This window comes from Tasmannia lanceolata, unplaced genomic scaffold, assembly GCF_043159265.1.
Source record: "Tasmannia lanceolata isolate RefF3 unplaced genomic scaffold, GAP_Taslan_0.1 ptg000013l, whole genome shotgun sequence".
NCBI classification, from domain to species: Eukaryota; Viridiplantae; Streptophyta; class Magnoliopsida; order Canellales; family Winteraceae; genus Tasmannia; species Tasmannia lanceolata.
The window spans coordinates 39254027-39278083 of NW_027518690.1; the positions used below are offsets into that span (position 1 = coordinate 39254027).

Genomic DNA, 24057 nt, shown 5'->3' on the forward strand with positions numbered 1-24057 from the left:
TCTCTTACTCTTTCTTCTCTCTCGTTCTCTTTTCTCTTCTTCTCTTCCTCTATTTATAGGTATTTTTTTCAACTACAGTCTTAAATTCACAACTACTCTCTTAAATGCTTTTACAAAAATATAAAAATAGTAAAGGTATAAATAAATGAATAGTAAAGGCTGCTTGAATAGTAACAGGATGATTAATATTATTTAATTATTATTTTCGTCGGTGAAGCGCAACTACTCATTAATGATAGTGGTTGTGGAGTGACCCGCTTAACCAATGAGTTAATGAAAGTGGTTGCGGTGTGCCCTTCTGGTAGTGGTTCCCACTAGTGATGGGTCCCGCTGGCGTTGGGTCCCGCTATTTGTGGGTCATGCTTGTTGTGGGTCCCACTGGTGGTAGGACCCGCTTGTGTGGGGCCCGCTGATGTGGGACCCACTGTTGGTGGGACCCGCTTGTGAATAGTACTCGGTGGGTTCTACTGTAAATAGTAATTTTGAATAGTTTATCTCAATAGTGAACTTGCATAGTATTTCTGTATAGTAATCTTACGTAGTATTTCTGCATAGTAATCTTGCATAGTGACTATTGTGAATAGTAATTATGAATAGTGACTATTGGTAATTTTTAATATGTGTAAGTATCTACTCATTTTTAGTTGACATCTGGGGCGGTGGTTTAGTGGTAGGAAGCCGTTCAATCCTCGTTCAGCGTTGGGTTCGAATCGCGTACGCCCCATTATGCCAGATGTCCTCATGCCCGATTAACTCGGGGAAAAATGAGTAATGGCCGATGATTACCCACCTATGAGGCCATATTTATTTATTTGTATATATATATATATATATATATATTTTACCAGTTATTATAATTGACGTCTAAGTATGAGTTAAAATTTGTCGCAAGATAGTAGAAAGGCAAAATAGAAAGGTGTTTGCGATTGACTTAAGTTATTATAAGCATATAAAAAGGTGTCATATTATTGATATAGTCACTCAAGGATTGAATCTGGAAACCTCTTCAATAGATCATCGTAGCGCATATAAAAAGGTGTCATATTCCGTAGTGGTTCCGGCGTCTAAAATGTGGTTTTCAAGTCGTTCCGGGGTATAAGATGTGGTTCTCTAGTGGTTCCGGTGTATAAAATGTGGTTCCCTAGTGGTTCCAGGGTAGAAATTTGGTTCCGTACTGGTTCCGAGGTATAAAATATGTTTCCCTAGTGGTGCCAGGGTATAAAATGTGGTTCCCGAGTGGTCACGGGGTATAAAATGTGGTTCCCTAGTGGTTCCGGGGTATAAAATGTGGTTCCCTAATGGTTATGAGGTATAAAATGTGGTTCCGTAGTGGTCCCGGCGTATAAAATTCGGTTCCCTAGTTGTTCCGGGGTATGAAATGTGGTTCCCGAGTGGTCCTGGGGAAAGAAATGTGGCTCCCTAGTGGTTCCGGGTTAGAAATGTGGTTCCCTAGTGGTTCTGGGGTATGAAGTGTGGTTCCCTAGTGGTTCCGGGGTAGAAAATGTGGTTCCGTAGTGGTTCGGAGGTATAAAATGTGCTTCCGGACTGGTTGCGGAGTAGAAAATGTGGTTCCGTAGTGGTTACGAGGTATAAAATGTGGTTCCCTAATGGTTCTGAGGTATAAAATGTGGTTCCGTAGTGGTCCCGGGGTATAAAATGCGGTTCCCTACTGGTTCGGGGGTATGAAATGTGGTTCCCGAGTGGTCCCGGGGTAACAAATGTGGTTCCCTAGTGGTTCTGGGGTAGAAAATGTGGTTCCCTAGTGGTTCGGGGGTATGAAGTGCAGTGGTTCCGGGGTAGAGAATGTCGTTCCGTAGTGGTTCGGAGGTATAAAATGTGGTTCCGGAGTGGTTGCGGGGTAGAAACTGTGGTTCCGTAGTGGTTACAAGGTATAAAATGTGGTTCCATAGTGGTTATGGGGTATAAAATGTGGTTTCGTAGTGGTTCTGGGGTATAAAATGTGGTTCCCTAGTGGTTACGATGTATAAAATGTGGTTCCGTAGTGGTTAAGGGGTATAAAATATGGTTCCCTAGTGGTTACGGGGTATGAAATGTGGTGCCGTAAGGGTTTCGGTGTATAAAATGTGGTTTTCAAGTGGTTCTGGGGTATAAAATGTTGTTCTCTAGTGGTTCCAGTGTATAAAATGTGGTTCCCTTGTGGTTTCAGGGTAGAAAATATGGTTCCCTAGTGGTTCCGAGGTATAAAATGTGTTTCCCTAGTGGTTAGGAGGTATAAAATGTGTTTCCCTAGTGGTTAGGAGGTATAAAATGTGGTTCTGTAGTGGTTGTGGGGTATAAAATGTGGTTCCGTAGTGGTTCCCGGGTATAAAATGTGGTTCCGTAGTGGTTCAGGGGTATAAAATATGGCTCCCTAGTGGTTCCAGGGTATGAAATGTTGTTCCCTAGTGGTTCCGGCGTATAAAATGTGGTTTTGAAGTCGTTCCGGGGTATAAGATGTGGTTCCCTAGTGGTTCTGGGGTATAAAATGTGGTTCCCTAGTGGTTCCGATGTATAAAATGTGGTTCCGTAGTGGTTCAGGGGTATAAAATATGTTTCCCTAGTGGTTACGGGGTATGAAATGTGGTTCCCGAGTGGTCCCGGGGTAATAAATGTGGTTCTCTAGTGGTTTTGGGGTAGAAAATGTGATTCCCTAGTGGTTCTGGGGTATGAAGTGTGTTTCCCTAGTGGTTCCGGGGTAGAAAATGTGGTTCCCTAGTGGTTACAAGGTATAAAATGTGGTTCCATAGTGGTTGTGGGGTATAAAATGTGGTTCTGTAGTGGTTCCGGGGTATAAAATGTGGTTCCCTAGTGGTTTTGATGTATAAAATGTGGTTCCGCAGTGGCTCAGGGGTATAAAATATGGTTCCCTAGTTGTTACGGGGTATGAAATGTGGTGCCGTAAGGGTTCCGCCGTATAAAATGTGGTTTTCAAGTGGTTCCGGGGTATAAGATGTTGTTCCCTAGTGGTTCCGGTGTATAAAATGTGGTTCCCTTGTGGTTCCAGGGTAGAAAATATGGTTCCCTAGTGGTTCCGAGGTATAAAATGTGTTTCCCTAGCGGTTAGGAGGTATAAAATTTGGTTCCGTAGTGGTTGTGGGGTATAAAATGTGGTTCCGTAGCGCTTCCCGGGTATAAAATGTGGTTCCGTAGTGCTTCCAGGGTATAAAATGTGGTTTCGTAGTGGGTCAGGGGTATAAAATATGGCTCCCTAGTGGTTCCGGGGTATGAAATGTTGTCCCTAGTGGTTCCGGCATATAAAATGTGGTTTTCAAGTCGTTCCGGTGTATAAAATGTGGTTCCCTTGTGGTTCGAGGGTAGAAAATATGGTTCCCTATGGGTTTCGAGGTATAAAATGTGTTTCCCTAGTGGTTTCGGGGTATAAAATGTGGTTCTCGAGTGGTCACGGGGTATAAAATGTGGTTCCCTAGTGGTTCCGGGGTAGAAAATGTGGTTCCCTAATGGTTCTGAGGTATAAAATGTGGTTCCGTAGTGGTCCCGGGGTATAAAATGCGGTTCCCTATTGAAATGTGGTTCCCGAGTGGTCCCAGGGTAATAAATGTGGTTCTCTAGTGGTTCTGGGGTAGAAAATGTGGTTCCCTAGTGGTTCTGGGGTATGAAGTGTGGTTCCCTAGTGGTTCCGGGGTAGGAAATGTGGTTCCGTAGTGGTTACGAGGTATAAAATGTGGTTCCATAGTGGTTGTGGGGTATAAAATGTGGTTCCGTAGTGGTTCCGGGGTATAAAATGTGGTTCCCTAGTGGTTCCGATGTATAAAATGCGGTTCCGTAGTGGTTCAGGGGTATAAAATATGGTTCCCTAGCTGTTACGGGGTATGAAATGTGGTGCCATAAGGGTTCCGGCGTATAAAATGTGGTTTTTAAGTGGTTCCGGGGTATAAGATGTTGTTCCCTAGTGGTTTCGCTCTATAAAATGTGGTTTTGAAGTCGTTCCGGTGTATAAAATGTGGTTCCCTTGTGGTTCGAGGGTAGAAAATATGGTTCCCTAGTGGTTCCGAGGTATAAAATGTGTTTCCCTAGTGGTTCCGGGGTATAAAATGTGGTTCCCGAGTGGTCACGGGGTATAAAATGTGGTTCCCTAGTGGTTCCGGGGTAGAAAATGTGGTTCCCTAATGGTTCTGCGGTATAAAATGTGGTTCCGTAGTGGTCCCGGAGTATAAAATGCGGTTCCCTACTGATTTCGGGGTATGAAATGTGGTTCCCGAGTGGTCCCGGTGTAATAAATGTGGTTCCCTAGTGGTTCCGGGGTAGAAAATGTGGTTCCCTAATGGTTATGAGGTATAAAATGTGGTTCCGTAGTGGTCCCGGGGTATAAAATTCGGTTCCCTAGTGGTTCCGGGGTATGAAATGTGGTTCCCGAGTGGTCCCGGGGAAATAAATGTGGTTCCCTAGTGGTTCCGGGTTAGAAATGTGGTTCCCTAGTGGTTCTGGGGTATGAAGTGTGGTTCCCTAGTGGTTCCGGAGTAGAAAATGTGGTTCCGTAGTGGTTCGGAGGTATAAAATGTGGTTCCGGACTGATTGTGGGGTAGAAAATGTGGTTCCGTAGTAGTTACGAGATATAAAATGTGGTTCCCTAATGGTTCTGAGGTATAAAATGTGGTTCCGTAGTGGTTTTGGGGTAGAAAATGTGGTTCCCTAGTGGTTCTGGGGTATGAAATGTGGTTCCCGAGTGGTCCCGGGGTAATAAATGTGGTTCCATAGTGGTTCCGGGGTAGAAAATGTGGTTCCCTAGTGGTTCGGGGGTTTGAAGTGTAGTGGTTCCAAGGTAGAAAATGTGGTTCCGTAGTGGTTCGGAGGTATAAAATGTGGTTCCGGAGTGGTTGCGGGGTAGAAAATGTGGTTCCGTAGTGGGTACGAGGTATAAAATGTGGTTTCATAGTGGTTGTGGGGTATAAAATGTGGTTCCGTAGTGGTTCTGGGGTATAAAATGTGGTTCCCTAGTGGTTCCGATGTATAAAATGTGGTTCCCTAGTGATTCAGGGGTATAAAATATGGTTCCCTAGTGGTTACGGGGTATGAAATGTGGTGCCGTAAGGGTTCGGCGTATAAAATGTGGTTTCAAGTGGTTCCGGGGTATAAAATGTTGTTCCCTAGTGGTTCCAGTGTATAAAATGTGGTTCCCTTGTGGTTCCAGGGTAGAAAATATGGTTACCTAGTGGTTCCGAGGTATAAAATGTGTTTCCCTAGTGTAGTGAGGTGAGAGAAGATGGCATGTAGGACAAATATACCCCTCTACCTCTTTTTTCCCTCCACTATTTCCCCTATCCCTATACGTTCTCACCTACCGTCTTCTTCCTCAAGCCATTTTGTAACGTGGAAAACTCCATGGGAGGGTTTTTTCTTCCTCAAGGCATTTATAACGTGGAAAACTCCATGAGAGGGTTTTGAAGGTTGCCATTTACGTACCACCTTCTTCTTCCTCAAGGCTTCATGGAAGGTTTTTGAAGCTTGCCATTGCCATTGAAGTTTTGGAAAAAAACTCCATTGCCAACGTTTCCAAGCTCCATTGCCAATGTTTCCAAGCTCTATTACCATTTTAGTGTTGAAAAAAAAACTCCATTTGGAACGTGATAAAGGTCCATTGCCATTGTACTTTTCGAAAGAAGGCCATTGCCAACGTGATATAGCTCCAATGGCGCCATTGTAGTTTGGAAAAAAAACATCCATTGCTTATTTGGGTGGTAAACATAGCTTCGGTTAGGTTTAACATCTTCTGTTAATGTTTTCATGTTTTTTGTGCTTAGGTTTTCTCACCCTATTTATGAGACTCTTTGTTTGGTTGCGGGGTTTAAAATGTGGTTCTGTAATGGTTCCGGGGTATAAAATGTGGTTCCCTAATGGTTCCGTAGTGGTTCAGGCATATAAAATATGGTTCCCTAGTGGTTACGGGGTATGAAATGTGGTGCCGTAGGGGTTCCGACGTATAAAATGTGGTTTTGAAGTGGTTCGTTGGTATAAGATGTTGTTCCCTAGTGGTTCTGGTGTATAAAATGTGGTTCCCTTCTGGTTCCAGGGTAGAAAATATGGTTCCCTAGTGGTTCCGAGGTATAAAATGTGTTTCCCTAGTGGTTAGGAGGTATAAAATGTGGTTCCGTAGTGGTTGTGGGGTATAAAATGTGGTTCTGTAGTGCTTCCCGGGTATAAAATGTGGTTCCGTAGTGGTTCAGGGGTATAAATTATGGCTCCCTAGTGGTTCCAGGGTATGAAATGTTGTTCCGTAGTGGTTCCGGGGTATGAAATGTTGTTCCGTAGTGGTTCCGACGTATAAAATATGATTTTGAAGTCGTTTGGGGGTATAAGATGTGGTTCCCTAGTGGTTCCGGTGTATAAAATGTGGTTCCGTAGTGGTTCCAGGGTAGAAAATATGGTTCTCTACTGGTTCCGAGGTATAAAATGTGTTTCCCTAGTGGTTCCGGGGTATAACATGTGGTTCCCGAGTCGTCACGGGGTATAAAATGTGGTTCCCTAGTGGTTCCGGGGTAGAAAATGTGGTTCCCTAATAGTTATGAGGTATAAAATATGGTTCCGTAGTGGTCCCAGGGTATAAAATGCGGTTCCCTAGTGGTTCCGGGGTATGAAATGTGGTTCCCGAGTGGTCCCGGGGTATTAAATGTGGTTCCCTGGTGGTTCCGGCGTAGAAAATGTTGTTCCCTAGTGGTTCCGGGGTATGAAGTGTGGTTCCCTAGTGTTTCCGGGGTAGAAAATGTGGTTCCGTAGTGGTTCGGAGGTATAAAATGTGGTTCCGTAATGGTTGCGGGGTATAAAATGTGGTTCTCTAGTGGTTCCGGGGTATGAAGTGTGCTTCCCTAGTGGTTATAGGGTAGAAAATGTGGTTCCCTAGTGGTTCCGGAGTAGAAAATGTGGTTCCGAGGTATAAAATGTGGTTCCGGACTGGTTGCGGGGTAGAAAATGTGGTTCCGTAGTGGTAACGAGGTATAAAATGTGGTTCCATAGTGGTTGCGGGGTATGGTCCCAGGGTATAAAATGCGGTTCCCTAGTGGTTCCGGGGTATGAAGTGTGGTTCCCTAGTGGTTCTGGGGTAGAAAATGTGGTTCCCTAGTGGTTCCGGGGTAGAAAAGGTGGTTCCATAGTGGTTCAGAGGTATAAAATGTGGTTCCTTAGTGGTTCCGAGGTATAAAATGTGGTTCCCTAGTGGTTCCGGGGTAGAATATGTGGTTCCGTAGTGGTTCCGAGGTATAAAATGTGGTTCCGGAGTGGTTCCGGGGTAGAAAATGTGATCCCGTAGTGGTTACGTGGTATAAAATGTGGTTCCATAGTGGTTGTGGGGTATAAAATGTGGTTCCGTAGTGGATAAGTGGGTATAAAATGTGGTTCCGAGGTATAAAATGTGGTTCCAGAGTGGTTGCGTTCCATAGAAAATGTGATCCCGTAGTGGTTACGTGGTATAAAATCTGGTTCCCTAGAGGTTACGAGGTATGAAATGTGGTACCGTCAGGGTTCCGGCGTATAAAATATGGTTTTGAAATGGTTCCGGGGTAAAAGATGTTGTTCCCTAGTGGTTCCGGATTATAAAATTTGGTTCCCTAGTGGTTCCGGGGTACAAAATGTGGTTCTCTAGTAGTTCAGGGGTAAAAATGTGGTTCCCTAGTGGTCCTGGAGTAGAAAATGTGGTTCGTTAGTGGTTCGGAGGTATAAAATGTGAATCCGTAATGGTTCCCGGGTTATAAAATGTGGTTCCGTAGTGCTTCCGAGGTATAAAATGTGGTTCCCTAGTGGTTCCGATGTATAAAATGTGGATCCGCTGTGGTTCGAAGGAATAAAATGTGCTTCCAAGAGTGTAACTTATTGTTCCAATTGTGGTTGTATCATTGTAAATGGTTGTTCATATATTAGTTTGTATTCAAATTTTATGAGGGTTTAATAATGGTTCTTATTCTAATAGGGTTTGCGAAAATGGTGGAAAGAAGGGCTTCTTTTATGTTACACGTTGATGGCTACTTGAAGGATAAAGTATCATTTGAGTATATTGGCGGGACGAAGATGTCTTTAATTGTGAATCGGCATATAAAATTTGCAGAATTTGAGTCTCTAGTTCACCAAAAAATTCATACCACAGCAACCGGTATCTCACAATTTATAAAATGTCGATAGGTCGTGGATCCATATCAAATCGTGTTGTACGACATTCGAAATGACGATGACCTAGCTATGGTGATGATGCTTTTTGAGAATAGCCTCTTCAATTGTATGAGCCTGTACATAACCAAAGAGTACAGAGTAGGAGGAATTAGTTCAGCACCGATCCCCATCCGGAGGTAAAATATTCAGTCGGGTGGAAATTTCCATTCTTTGAACTCTCATTCCATTACACTATTAGGTGATGTGAAATTTGTCATTGCTCAGGAATATGAGGGATCGAATTCAACATTATGAAGATCCTATTTTATATGGAAATATTTGTGAACCTTCTTGTCGTCCTCTTGAACCGCCATTGAACCTCATAAATAAATCCATCCGTGCAGCGTCAGCAACACCTAATCCAAATGACGTTGGTGCTCCGAAGAACATACAAATATTGGGCAGAAGCCGAGAAGATAGCAATATTCCTCGGAATCCGAAAAGATATTCAGTGGACTTGAACCAAGACTATGAGGACCCTCTTTTTAATGAGATAGAGGAAAATACAACTCAACATATGAGCACTGCCATGTAATCTTGTAATTACTAATTACATTTACTTCGCCAGTTCTATGTTTTTCTCATACAATATTCATTCTAACGTACTCCCTACTGTGCAGGCACGATGCAGAGTTCAGCAGGGATTTTCATAGTGATATGCATGTTAGTGATGGCATTGAATGCGAGGATGGTAACAGTATAGAGGGTGATGATTCATTTGGTGATGATGACTTTGTTGAGGACAGTGTGCGCGAAGGTGACTTTGGTAAGGAAGATGAGTGCGAAGCTGTACGCCCCCTCGTTGGTCTACAGAACGTTGTGGGCGACCCGTTGTGTAATACATATAGAAGGAAGCGGTTGGAAGTAGATGAGATGGTTGTAGATGAATTAAATGAGGGACGTATAGGACTTGAGGAGATGAAGGTGGGGGGAATCTTCCCGAATTTGAAAGTATTTAAGAACAAAGTGAAAGAGTACGCAATTGAACGGAAGTTTGTATTCGTCCAAGTAGATTCAAAGCTTACAAAGTATGGTCTTAGATGCAAGGATAAAAGTTGCCCCTTCAGAATCAGTGGGAGAATTTCTTTGGATCATGTTATGGTAAAAAGGTTTGTGCCAAAGCATACATGCTCAGGTACTATGAGGGGTAATGACCATCCCCTTGTCACAGCAGCTTGGGCAGCAGACACCTGTCTTGGGTTATTTCCCTGCCCAGGAGACGTGAGGCCTACTTTGATAAGAGCATACATCAAGGATAAGTGGGGTATAACCATAAGCTATGTGAAGGCTTTCAATGCGAAGGTAATATACACGAAAAATTGTGTTGAAATGCCGAAGCGTCTTACCGCATCCTTCCTGCATATGCTGAAGAGATGGAGAGATGCAATCCTGGCACCATTATGTGTGTATATCGAAGTCGTCAGCTATGGACGGGTAGAGATAATACATTTTGTTGTTTATTTTGGTCATTCGGCCCTAGCATTCGCGCCTTCAGTCGAACAATTAGACCACTGATACTAATTGATGAGACACATTTGCGAGGCAAGTACAAAGGAATTTTATTAGCTGCCACTGCAGTAGATGGTGACGGTGGATTATTTCCGTTAGCATATGCAGTGGTTGAGAATGAGATGTATGAGAGCTGGCTATGGTTTCTTCGTTTACTCCGCCAAAGGGTGATACCAGCAGGAAAAAACAACAACGAATTCACTATTTCCTCTGATAGGATGAAGGGTTTGCCTAGAGCTATAGACGAAGCATTGCCGGGATCATACCATAGCTATTGTATTCGTCACCTCAATGCTAATTTCCTGAAGACCTTTAAGAGCCAAATACTTTGCAAACTTTTTTCGAGAGCCGCATATGCTTTAAGGGAGAGAGACTATAAGGAGACGATAGAATGTATTAAAGCGAAGAACGCAAAAGCAGAGAAATGGATATCTGAGATTCCTAAAGAAAAGTGGGCTAATGTATACTTTAAAGGGTCTAGGAGGAATATGTTGACAACTAATGCAGTGGAGTCCTTCAACAACGTATTAAAGGGCGCACGAGAGTTACCGATCGCGGCTCTAGTCGATCACACTAGATGGAAAGTACAAGAGTACTTCCACCTTCGCCGCATGGCTGCTTCTGAATGGAAAACGCATTTGACCCATAATGCAGAAAAACGGTTAGCCAAATCATGTCTGTATGGCAGTAAGTTTACACCCCGGCCGTGTAGTTGGAATGAATATGAAGTGATATCGTCAACTAATACGGATCGTGTGGACTTAGAGCAGAGAACGTGTACGTGTGGTCTTTTCCAAATTATGGGATTGCCGTGTGGGCATGCCATAGCAGCCATGGGAGTCAACAAGCTGGACAAATATAGGTACTGCCAGGATTGATTTTTGGCTTCAACTTATCGGACTACATATGACGACTGGATTCACCCTACTTTAGATCGCACACAATGGCCGGAGCCATCCCATGTTTTAGAAGTAGTGTTGCCACAACGAGTAAGACGACAGCCTGCACGACCGAAAAAAGTACGAATGGAAAGAGGGCTACAATTTGGACAACATCACAACTAGAAATCATGTGGGGAACCTGGACACAACAAAAGAACGTGCAAAAATCCCCCCCTAGTAAATCTTCAGTTAAATATGACGCCCATCCGTCTATCCGCACCTACAGAAAATACGTATGTTCCATTATTACTCACTCGATATGATTTCTCTATCAAACCCATAATTTTATTGATTGTTGCATGTTTTTCTTGTAGGTCCGGTGTCTCATTCGCACCACCTTTCTTTGCTTAGGGATGGAGTTGTTGGTTTGTTTGTACAAAGTGGCATTGATTTTGGGACTCTTCATACTGCACATAAATATTTACTCACACAGAATTTGTATAAATTAAACGTTATTATAGACTTATAGTATAACATTGGTTGTACAGCTGATCGTGACTGTTGTAAAAGTGATCATTAATGTATCATTGGTGTTGGCAATATCATTGGTTTTTACTCACTACCGAAAAGTTAGTCACCCCACATTGTTTGGATCATCGAAAGCGTTCATTTGATGCGCCGTCACATATATAGGGTGTGCTCAAATAATCAGGTCCATTGAATCATCGTAATCCTTCCATTTGTGGATGAACAAAGTGTACGTACGATTACTCAAAAGTCCGAACCCAGCGTCGGACTTCCGAATGACATCCAGCGGAAGCGCAATTCCACTGGTTTCCCGTCGGAAGTCTGATACTGTGTTCGGAATTCCGACTCGAAAATCCGAAACAACGTCCGGACATCCGACGGACCTCCAGTAGAGTTGCCATTCTACTGGAATTCATTCGGAAATCCGAACAGTTGTTCGGAATTTCGAGTCGGAATTCTGAAAAATATTCGAATTTCCGAATGAAGTCCAGTAGCATGGCAACTCTACTGGAGTTCCGTCGGATGTCCGGACGTTGTTTCGGATTTCCGAGTCGGAATTCCGAACACAGTATCGGACTTCTGGATAAAGTCCAAAACAATGGCAACTATACTGGACTTCAATCGGAAATCCGACCTCAGTCTCGGACATCCGACGGAAGTCCAGTAGAACAGTGTCTCTGTGGAATTGAATTGAAAGTCCGACGAATGATTCGGACTTCCGTGTCCGAAATCCGAAACAAGGTCCGGAAATTCGAAGGAAATCCAGATGAGTTGGCATTCCACTGCCTTCAATCGGAAATCCGAAATTTGATTCGGATGTCCGTATCGGACGTCTGACCCTTGCGTCGGACTTCCGACTGATGACCAGTACCATAGAAAGCCCATTTCAGTGGACTTAATTCCGAAGTCCGAAACAAAGTTTCGGATTGCCTATGTAACACCAATTCAAATCCCAGTGTTTTGCAAGGGGAATGGGGTTCGGAGGGATGTATGGGGTCTTCATTACCAGAGCTTCTGTTTGAAAGAGGGGGCTACCTTACACAAAATGAAACCTTTAAGAGGAGTTTGCCTTAATATCAAAACATTGTACTGCCAATATCAGCGAAAATAATAAAGTGCAGATTACATTTATAAATAATGAGAGACCAATGGCGGGGGAAAAATAGCACCTACCTCTTGATTTCATTGAACATAGGGACTGAAACAAAAAGTCCCAGCTGTGTCAGTTATGGGTTCAAAATAAAGATACAATCAACATTTAGAAGTTAAAACAAATAAAAAATTTCAGTGTGAACAATGAGTACTACTACTAAAAAATCATATGAGACAATCTCTTCTGTAACATCCACGACTTCTTCAACTTCCACTTGTTTGGCTTCATATTCTTCCTCTTCATCACTAGCTTCGCCATCTCATGCAACTGTCTCCAGTGCTTCTCCCATCTCCTCCATTCTTCCTGCAACTTCTTCCGCTTCTCCTTATCCTAGTCACTCAGAAGCTTGCTATTGAAGGAGCAGATGTTGAAGCCATTCCTCATCCACGACTTCTTCAAGTTGGCAGTAACGCTGAAGAGAGCCAGGATTTGGAACAAGGTTTACCTGCAAACAAGCACAATTATCATAATGAATAACTAGAACATTTTGATGTTTCCCAATTGTTTGCAAAATATCCACTCACCCTAACAGGTTGATTTCCGCCACCTACTTCTGGAACGAGGAGAGCAAGTATCGGATCGGCCGCCAAGCAATTGAAGTCTAATACATGTACAACCAACAACAATGACTCCCAGGTAAGAATGTGAACAACTTATAGGGATACTTTCTCATAGACCCCAGTCAACATTTTCGAAAGTAGCGAAGCTCGCATAGCCGTAATATCTTTCTGGGTGAAATCGAGGCTAGCGTCACGGATAATGTATTCCATCTCTTTCATAACGAACAACCCACAGTCGTGGCTGCAAAACATGAAGCAAAACCGAGAAGAAGAATTAATCGTTTACGGAGGTATCATAAACTAAAGTAATTGCACGTAACATACCTGTTACCTTGTAGGGGCCGATCGACCACTACATCAATGGGGAATGCACTTATATCAATGTCTTTCACCATTCTGAACCATTTAACAAGGTAATCGACCTACAAATCAAGAATTCCGTACGTTAGGGCAGTAGTAAGAAAAAATTAATTAATAATTGTCATACGAATCAAGTAAAGAGTAGTACTCACAAGGGGTTGCACCCTCCTACAATCCGTGCAACTGTAAAGAGAATCGTAAAGAAGGAAGGTACGATGCCCCATATCCAACACTAGAAGTACCCAATGAACCATATCTATGTTAATTGGAATGAGTACTTTTCGTATCATATGAAGAGGGATGTTCTGTACACGAGTTACGAATCTGGAACATGCATCGAGACGTTCACATCTTTCGTCAAGAATAAGTTGCTGCAACCAGAAAAAGAAATGTTAGAATTGCCCGCAGCTTCAAAAACAAAAACCATTACTTATAAGTGAATTTAATCTCACAGGTAGATAGGTAGGAAGGCAAATGCATGATCCCTTTTCTGTTGTTCGCAAACATTCGTCCCGCAAGTTCAAGTAATCCGTATATACATTAACAATCTACAGAACAGACCATAGGTCAACGAGAAGGAATTTAAGAAGATATGTGTACCAACGCATTATTCACGCTTTACGTTACTAACTGAACCATATAACATCTTACCGGAGATGATATCCACCCTCTGCGATCGGTTAGTATAAGCAAGTCTTCTTTACACATGTGGTACCCATCACTGTGAATGAGTCTCTCATTGCAAATCGAGTAAAAAGTCACCTACCTCTATGGACCTTTGGTCATATAATTGTACTGAAACAACCTATGTATGAAATTAATCGGAGAAATTAGAATTCCAAAACAATGTAGGTTGTACAAAAATTTACCTAGGTTCTAGCGCTACCAATGCATCCACCTTCATTGCTGCAGGCCCGGTGATATTCTGAAGAGCATACATGCTTTTCCGGTTGCTTATGACATACGGTGAACTGACTGCTCTACTAGGTTGTAACTTCCTTCAACGTTGCTTCACATTTTTTTCAATGCTCCCAATCACTTTTTCATCTTCTTTCTTATTTGATTTCTTACTCTGACTGAGGTTCAAATCAGGACTGTCAAGTAAGATAACCATATTAGCTGCAGCATACCTGACATCCCTAGTAATTAGGCTATCAATAGAGATATGTTCTACGCTATCATCAACTATGTGTTTCCCCATATCATCTACAAAAACACCATCCCCTACTTCCCCCTTCGCAGTCACTATCTCGGCTTCCCCATCCATATTGTCGGCCTCTCGTTCCCTCTTTCTCGTTATCTTCGTTGGGATATTATTCCCTGACTCCAAACCTTCCCTCTTTCTGGAATCTCTCCCGAACAAATGAGTTTTTACCTCCCTCATTTCACGTTCAACTCTGGTTAACCTCTCCAACAATGAACTCTTTGTAACAGATTCATCTACTTCGGACTTCTCATATGCCCCACTTCCTCTCCTACTCCTCCTCCTTCTTTCCATCCCCTGCTCTGCTGCAGTTGGCGCCATTGAATCCCCCACTACACGCACAATTGGACCCATGCCATCCCCCACTGACCTCTTTGTAACGGAGTCATGTACCTCAGACTTCCCATGTTCCCCTCTTCCTCTCATACTTTTCCTCCTTCGTTCCCTCCTCTGATATGTCGCAATTGGTCTCATTGGATCCCTCAGTACAGGCACAGTTGGACCCATGCAATCCCCCACTGCGACCACAATTGAACCGACTGAATCGCAAGGAATATTATCATCGTCGTGTTGATCATCGAGTCGAAGTAGAGATTCTTCCCTTGCCGTAGCTTCGACCCTCCTAACCACCTGGAATACATTCCATATTATTAATTACAAATACGACTGTAAAAATAACACGAAAGACATACAACGACCAACATGCATTATACTCTCACTTCTGAGGCTTTCACCGTCCCATGAAGAATACAGTTAATCAACTATTGATGCTCCATCTTCTTCGTATTCATCTGAGCGGTCCACTTAAATAAACGCGGATACGCATGAGGAGAATTAGGTGCCCATAACGTCGTATGCTCAAATAGCCATACTTGATATCAAAGTAGATTAGATCCGCATAAGATAGAAAGAAAAAACTATATGCAATGAATGGAAAATTACCTGTAAAAGGATAGAGCAACCCAATATATGTCCTTTTTCACGGAGTGCAGCATGTGAATCTAATGATCTGACCAAGAACTCATGAACGGGATAAGCCCATGCAACATTTCCTATAGTCTGCAGATCAATATACGGGAAGAGGCAAGAACATGCCTTCTGGTCCTTCTGCGCAAACAAGACAGTGCTGCAGAATAACAATATCAAATGCTTCACAGTCGACTTCACGAAGTCTTCTTTGTCTGAATCCATATCCGCATGAATAACCTTGACCACCTCGTCAAAGGTGGCGGTTGGACCCCCAAACCTCCAACCATCCACAGTATCCCTGCTAGACCAATCAAATTGCGGCCTTTCCACAATCATACTTAAACCTAATATTTTCGCTACATCACTAACTAGAAATGGGAGTACGATGCCGCCCAAACAAAAAGCTTTCCGTTTGGGATCCCATTTATTTACCATTGTCGTCAAAATCTTCTTCCGCAACTCGACATCTTCGAGGCCTTCATGCAGAATCAAATCTGTAAATGGGGTATCCTTTATGAAATCCCTATGCACATCCCGTAACCGAATATTTTGTAGGGTCTCGTGAAAGCGTGACGGACAGCATCTAGATAAGACATATTTCGCCTGCAAAAAATGGCACTATTAAACAGTTGAGCTAGAAACAGGAGGAGATGCAGACGGAAAATATAACAGTTACTCACCATGACGAAGATGGAAAGAATTGATGGGAAAGATCGACAATTTTCTTAACTTTGCCTGTATCTGTCGAAACCAGCAACAATCACTTGAAACACAATATTAGTCTATTCAAACACAGTATTACTCCATTCAAACAACAAGGATAGAGAAACCATATGTAATCACTTTAAACAACACAGGGTTCCCCAAGTAACTTGAAACAACCAGACGTAAAGATCATCAATACCATATATGACAACTGTAGCTAATCCCTTCAAATTTAAACAATCAAACATCGGTTCAAACAACATATGGCTCCCCAACTAATAGCAACCATAACAAACCGTACGAGACTCAAGCTAAACCATTCAAACTTAAACCACCAAAAATCACTTAAAACAACCATAGCTATATAGATACTTGAATCAAATTCATAAGAACCATCAGAAACATATCATGCAAGCAAGACACAGAAATATAACGATAATAACATTTCATCCATCCATCCATAATAACATATGAAACCCGTATATAACATAACATCCATCAACCATTCAAAAAAAATAAAAAAATAAAAAAAACCTAACATCCATCAATTCATAAATCAACCACAACAACCATAATAACATACGATCCATATACATGCAAAAAACAGTGAAGGGAAAATTTTTTCCACAACAACGGTCTAATGATCTGGGGGCAATAGACGGCGGACCAAGTTGGTGAGTGAAGAAACCTGCTCCGTGAGTGAGGTGACCGCGTGCCGTAGTCTTGGCGGAGGGTGGAGACCTCGGTGTGTACCGCAGTCAAAGCTTGCTGAGTCGCCAATTGGTCCTGATGATGGGATTGTAGAAGCTGATGAGCCGCGGTAAACTGCCCGTCAAGGTACTGACGATGTTGACGAAGCTCCTGCGCAACAAACTCTTGTGATGCAAAATGCTGAGCCGGCTGACGAGGAGGGGGAGCAGGGCCCTGTATATCAAGCCGCATGGCCTTTATAGTTTTAGCCTTGAACACAGTAGAGGGACTAAGGCGTTCTTCACCACCTTGTATCAACTTCTCATGGTTGAAGACATGCGTGAGAAGCATCCCGAATGGTAGACTAGCCAAGGCCTTCGTCCTCGTGTACTCCATGAACCTAAGGAGGATATAACCAAGGTGAAGGGGCGTGCCGCGAAGAAGTCGGTGCATAATAAAAGCCTCAAAAGGCCGGACCATGTCAGCATTGCCTCCACGAGGCGTGATATTGCTCGTCAGAATCTTGTGTAGGACTTTGCACATAGGGCTGAGGGAATTGTAGGATACGTTGGTTGACCCATCAGTAGGTGGGCCTTCGCAACCAAGCTCCCCATAGGCAGCGACCGGATCATGTATACAGGCACTAATGTCATCCATGGTTCCGGGCCAAAAGTAGATTTCGTCGCCTGTGGTGGGAAGAGAGACAACTTCACAAAACTTTTGAACTGTCATATGGATGGTTTTGTTGTTTACTCTGGATTGGAACACCTTCAAATATCTGTCGAATCTGTAATTGGCATAGAATTGCTTGACGAGAGTCGGGTACGAGTCACAGTGAATTTCGAGAAAATTCACCCATCCAAAGGCTAGAAATAAGGGTTTCACATTAAAAACTTCGACATCTTTAAAAATGACTTTCTTACCTCAGAGTATGCCCTTCGTTTCTATACTACCGAGGGACCCAACCTCTACATCTGCATCCTCATTGCCCATATCCTCGTCAGAGGCAGGAGGACTAGGGGAGGGCTCACGGATAGCCTTCCCACGCCGTTTGCGGGTGGAAGACCCTTCATCTACATTCACATTCTTCTTTCTTTGCTTCGCGCGCTGCATGACTATAGGGGTTTTGGGTTAGGTGGTTAGTGGGGTTCACAAAGTAAAAGGGGAGCCGCTTATGGTCCTTATCTGCAGAGAGCAGGAGAATAAACTTGGAGGGGAAGATACTTCAAGTAGAAGATAGTTGAAAAGTTGAAAATAAAGATACTTCGAAGAAAACCATGTTTCAGAAAGTTCGTACAAAACACACTATTTAGAGACTTCGAACCACTTGAAACCAATGTTAGGATAGATGAACTACGGAACCACATATTAGAAAGTTCACAAATACGATTACTGGAACCACATATTAGAAAGTTCAAACCACAATAACTGGATAGAGGAAGTACGGAATCACAAATTACACAGTTTGAACCAGTAATACTGGATACAGGGTCCATGGAATACTGGTTCCAACTTGGGCAGAATATGTGGTTTCATGGATCCAACTTCCATGGAATAACGGTTCTAACTTTCAAACCCCTAATTGAAACCCTTCAAACAAATTCAAAACATTGCAACCATTGAAAAGCATTGAAAACCATGGAAATCCCAAATGAAACCCTTCAAACCATTGAAAACCTATATGCAACCATTGAAACCCTAAATGAAACCAGCCAAACCATTGAAACCATAAATGTGAGCCTAAACCATTGAAACCCTTTCAAACAAAAAATTAAACAATTGAAACCCTTTGGAACCAAAACTGGTTCCAACTATATACAAGAAAAGAAACCAGATGAACCTATTGAAAAATGCCGAAATAGAGGATCCTTGTTACGTGCAGAATCTGTACCAGTTATTTAGTTATTTTCCTTTATGTTAAGTATATGTAGGGTCACTCCCATGTATGTAATGGAGTTGGTTTTGAGCGATTGTGGTGTCAGTTATGGAGTCCTGTTACTAGTACGTGGAGTCAGTTGTGGAGTTGTGGTAGTTGTCATTTGGAGAATTGTATTGTACTTAAGCTCTTTTCTCATGAATGAAAGGCAGACAACTTTCTTCTCCTAAAAAGTATACTCTTTCCTGCAGGTTGGCTCCCTCGAAGTACCCATATTTGAGGATAGGAAAATCCAACAGAAAGAACGTAACATATTTGGTATCAGAGCTAAACGGTTCTGGTCTGGCGGACGGAACCCGCTTCACGAAATTGGATGAGCCAGTCACAGAATTGAAGGAGAGCACCATGAGAATACAGTGGGGACTGACTCTACAACTTCAACTGATGAATGATTTCCTTCAAAGATTTTCCACACTAGACTCCAACTACGAACACCTTACATGACAGCCTTTTCAAGATAGAGAGGAGGATTCAAACCGCCAATCCGTGAATAGGCAACCCGCGACTTCACCAACTGATGGGAGTCGGGGGATCGAAACGCGGTCTACCATGTCAGTTACTAAGCATATTGAAGTAGTGTCATGTTGTGTGATAGAAGGTTATGGGTGGAGAACTGGAGATGTTTCTACACCATTTGTGTAAGTCAGAGGATCAGTTAGCCGACTTGTTTACCAAGTTGTTGAATCGGGGGCGTGTGGATACTATCTGTGCTAGGCTAGGATTATATGATATATATTCCCTAGCTTGAGGGGGATGTTAGAATATGTTTATAAGTGTATGCGCATTATTGTTCATCGCAATTTTAGTATATAAATACGCAACCTGAGTGAGGGTTATATACTACCCTCTTATCACAATTCTATCCTCTCTTCTTTTCTCCATCTTCCTCTTTCTTCTTCCTTTGTTTATTGCCCTAATATGCAACCACTAACATGAGCATAGAGATTTACTGTTTTCTTGCAAATTATGGGTATAAGCAGAAATCATCATCCCCGGTACTTCTTTATTTTGGTAGATAACTTGGTATCAGACCTGCATGATCAAGGAATGAAAATGCATTTCGTGCCTTAGCCATTAAATAATAGTTGTTTCGTAATGCGCACAGCAATATATTGCCATCATTCTAATTCTTTTTTACTTCTTTTTTTTATCCAAGTCTGAAATTTCTTCTCAATATTTGCACTTCGCAATTGGTAGAACAACCTCTTTCTGCTTAGAACCTTCAACTTATGCAATTCAATGTTAAGTTGCTAAGTTCCTTACCGTGGGTAGGTTCTTGTCTAGCTTTTCAATACTTTTGATGGATCTAAGGATCTTATGTGTTGCTCTGTATTGTTAATTCTGTTGGTTATCTATCTCCATTTGATTTCTACTTCTCTTATTTTAGCACTCCCTTCTAAATGTTGTGAAATGAATATATTCCCCTCCACATATCAGCAGTCCCTATTCCCTCACCGATTTGACATGCTATTTCTGTAAACAAATTCACCCAAAAATGTGGTTTCATTGTACATATTGTTGGAAATAGTAAATCAAAATTAATATTACTATGGTTTTGTGGAAAGTCTATGTAGTCTTCTAGGTTATTTATTATGCATGGAAAATGTAAGTCTTTTTGTGTAGCTAATTTCCTATGTAGTTGCTTAGACTTCCTAGATGACTCATGGGAACTACAACTATGGTTAATGTATTTACTATTTTTAGGAGTCTTTTGAGTCTACAAATAGTAGTAGTGTTGTAGAGATTGCAAGCTTAAGAACTTCAAGGGAAAGTTAAGAGAAGCTTCAAGGGTGAAGGCTTAAGGGAGAACAAGTGTAGAAATCTTTTGTAAGATGTTTTGATATATATATAAAGAGTTCTTATTTTCGTGTTACATTTCTTGTTTTTGGTGGAGCTCTACACACCCCCTTTGCCCGTGTATCTCCAAGCCCCCTTACCTTTCTCTTTTGACCTCAACACAATATAATCGATCCATGTTTATTGGGGCCAACAAGTGGTATCAGAGCCTAGGGCGTGTTATCGTCAATCGGAATTTTCTACAAAGAGTTATTGTCAAAAGACCAGACATATGTCAAAGTTGACTGTTGTTCAAGATCTGAATGTTCCTTCAAGTGTTTGGGTTGAAAGGATTATGGTCCATTTAAAGGTTTAACGAGGAGGTTTTGTTTAAGGTTTTTTTTTGTTACAATAGAGAACGACTCTCTTCTCTATATCTATTTGTGATATTTTCATTTGATTGGGTGGTGCAAAATTTATGGTGTGAGAAAGAGAACGATACTCTTCTCTTATTCTCAAGATTGGAAGTACAAGTGTCCTCTTTTGTGTTCCGGGAAAGAGAACGATTTTCTCTTATTGGCCTGATGAGTGTTGGGAAAAAAACAATTTTCTTCTTTATCCCGTTGGTGTTGCAAAAAGGCAACGGTTATGATGTTTGATGCACCATGATGAAAATCATTATTGTGAAAGTTTTGTTCAAAGCATTTCTAATGGAAGCTTCAGAAAAGTTGAAGTTAAAACCTCCCATTTACAGTGTTTGGAAAGAAGGACCGGACCTCAAACTTTTTTTTTCAAAGCCTCGGTTGAAGTTGAAGAAAGAGATCGTGTGGCGGATTTGAAGAATCGGATCAAGTTGCTTGATGGCGAAATTGTTATGTTGAAAATGAAGATTTCATCAAGCTCAGATGAAGATCATGTTGATGAAGACTAGAAACATTTTGGGATTTTGATTTAAGGAGGGGTGTTGGAAATAGTAAATCAAAATTAATATTAGTATGGTTTTGTGGAAAGTCTATGTAGTCTTCTAGGTTATTTGTTATGCATGGAAAATGTAATTCTTTTTGTGTAGCTAATTTATCATAGAGACAAATGTGGATTTCCTATGTAGTTGCTTAGACTTCCTAGATGACTCATGGGAACTACAACTATGGTTTAATGTATTTACTATTTTTAGGAGTCTTTTGAGTCTACAAATATGGAGTAGTGTTGTAGAGATTGCAAGCTTAAGAACTTCAAGGGAACGTTAAGAGAGAAGCTTCAAGGGTGAAGGCTTAAGGGAGAACAAGTGTAGAAATCTTTTGTAAGTTGTTTTGATCTATATAAAGAGTTCTTATTTTGGTGTTACATTTCTTGTTTTTGGTGGAGCTCTACACGTGCCCTTTGGCCGTGTATCTCCAAGCCCCCTTACCTTTCTCATTTGACCTCAACACAATATAATCGATCCATGTTTATTGGGGCCAACACATATATGAATGACATTTTCCCTAAACCATCACTATCTTTTCTTTTAATAAAAAATTTAACTCTCAGAATTTATTGCTGATAAGCCTTTGCTATGTTATGTCAGCTTCTTTTACTTAAGTAACTATTTTGTCCTTATAATGCAGGCAAGGTCACTTCACCCAGACAAAAATCCTGGAGATCCCCAGGCAGCTCATAATTTTCAGGTAGGCACATACAGGCTGGAACAGTCACAAGTTGTTATGCTATATATTCCTTCGGATATTAGATATTTTCCCCTCAAGCATAATCTTCTCAGTCCTTACATGACCTCTATATTATCGGTGCGTATTTTTTATTTTCCAATATTGTTGTATGTGTCAAGGTACTTGGTGAGGCTTATCAAGTTCTAAGTGACCCTGAAAAACGTGAAGCATATGACAAGCATGGAAAGGCCGGTGTATCCCAGTAAGTTTACACGAACAAGCACCACCACAGTGCGAAAGGGGCACGCATGAAACACTTGTTCCTTAGATACTACCCCGTCCATTTCATTGCATCAAGTTTATCATGTTTACTGGTTAAATGTCTTTTTGTCTTTTTTTCCCCCATTTTTTCTAGTTTCAAATACTGGAAAGAGGAATATTAAGGCCAATATAAGAAAGGCACCTTTGCGGTTTTATGTAATACACTCAACACATTAACCAGTTCCCTAATTTCAGGGATTCTATGGTGGATCCTGCCGCAGTATTTTGAATGCTTTTTGGGAATGAATTTTTCACCAACATGACACTACTTCAATATGCTTACTAACTCACATGAATTACTAACATCTTCATCTCCAGTAAGGATCTACCTTTATTGCTATACGATCTTCCATTCTCTTTTCAAGTTTTTGAACAAAATGACATATTAGCATATGATATAGTTTCCTAAAGATGCGCCTTGTTATACGGTTAGTGGCCCTCTCAACCATCCTACTGATGATATATCATCTCATGCGGAAAGATTGAGAAAAAAAACTAATCTCTTAAATTGAACAACTCTTACGATTGAACAATGAATGAAGAACTGCTTCATCACCTATGCTGCCTTCGTACAAGAGTTCACCACTTTCCCAGATGGATCTTCCTATTTTGGTTATGATTGCAAGTTAGCATGTTATTTGTTGCTCCCAGCAACTGAAAGCTTCTCCCCTTTGAGGGATACAGACATGCCACCAGGTTATAGATTGCCCAAGAGGAGAGGGGACTTTATAAAAAGACATGATTGGAAACTGGTCAGGACTATTCCATGCCCATACTCTTCTCTCCTACCCTTGGGATTTAGATCTCCTCTGATTTTTCTACTCATTATTCCCATTTAAAGCCCTCAACCAAACTCTTTCAAACACAAAATCAAAGCCCAACCATTCAAAACCTATAAACCCTATATCAAAATATTTTGTTTCTAACAATTAATGGTTCCACCCCATTAAAACCCAAAAATTTCTAAATCCATACAAATGAAACACCTTGCAAAGCATTTCAAATGCTTCAAAACTACATACTCATGCAAATCCCTCTCACAAACTACCAAAGAGGTACTTAAAACAGCTTCAGATACGTGAGATCCAACCCATCACGAAAAAAACCCAAAATTAACAAAACCCTAGATGAAATGTTTAAAAATTACCTTTGAATAGTGGACGAAGCTGATTTCCGGCGAGAGGGGATGCTTTCTGGCGAGTAGGTGGTGCGTCACCGAGATTCACGCAGACGTACGATGGTGACAAAGGTCGTTTCTCCACCGGCGGTGAGAACTCTCGTCGGAGAAGACAAAGGTAAAAAAAAAAAACCTTGTAAAAGGTTAAAAACGAAAGTAATAAAATAAAAACAGTGTAAAAGGTTAAAACCTAAACTAAGGGTATATTTGTCTTCATACGATTTTTCTCTCACCTCACACCCCTTTATTATAATTTCCAAATTACTACCCTTTATTAAGAATTTCGAATAAACTTTGCATTTTTTTCATCATTTGCCATAAATTTTTTATTCTCTTTTAATGGGCCTTGCAGGCCCATCTCTTATGATAGATTTGACACTCGTATCTAACTATGTAATGGGCTTTTCCAATCCTAGGCCTTTTCTTGGTAGGTGAGCTGGGATTGAACCTCCAAACTTAAGGTTGAAGAACAAAGCCATTACCAGGCT

General features: G+C 41.6%; 1 protein-coding gene across 1 annotated transcript; it reads right to left on the minus strand.

Moving 5' to 3' along the window:
- Positions 1–12574: 12574 nt before the first annotated feature.
- LOC143891227 (putative ubiquitin-like-specific protease 1B) lies at positions 12575–14085 on the minus strand. The gene is made up of 7 exons (XM_077395852.1): positions 14015–14085; positions 13797–13866; positions 13598–13693; positions 13388–13516; positions 13110–13207; positions 12891–13026; positions 12575–12670 (listed from the first exon to the last, which is right to left on the minus strand). The coding sequence occupies exons 1-7, from the start codon at positions 14083–14085 to the stop codon at positions 12575–12577; spliced, it is 696 nt and encodes a 231-aa protein (XP_077251967.1).
- Between the last annotated feature and the right edge of the window lie 9972 nt (positions 14086–24057).

Bases quoted from the DNA above. Each gene is read 5' to 3' on its own strand.
- LOC143891227 (XM_077395852.1), bottom strand. From the start codon at position 14,085: ATGTATGCTCTTCAGAATATCACCGGGCCTGCAGCAATGAAGGTGGAT. The intron at 13,208-13,387 runs GTACTTCTAGTG...CTTGATTTGTAG, and splicing joins ACATAGATATGGTTCATTGG to GTCGATTACCTTGTTAAATG. The intron at 13,027-13,109 runs GTATGTTACGTG...CATGTTTTGCAG, and splicing joins CGGCCCCTACAAGGTAACAG to CCACGACTGTGGGTTGTTCG.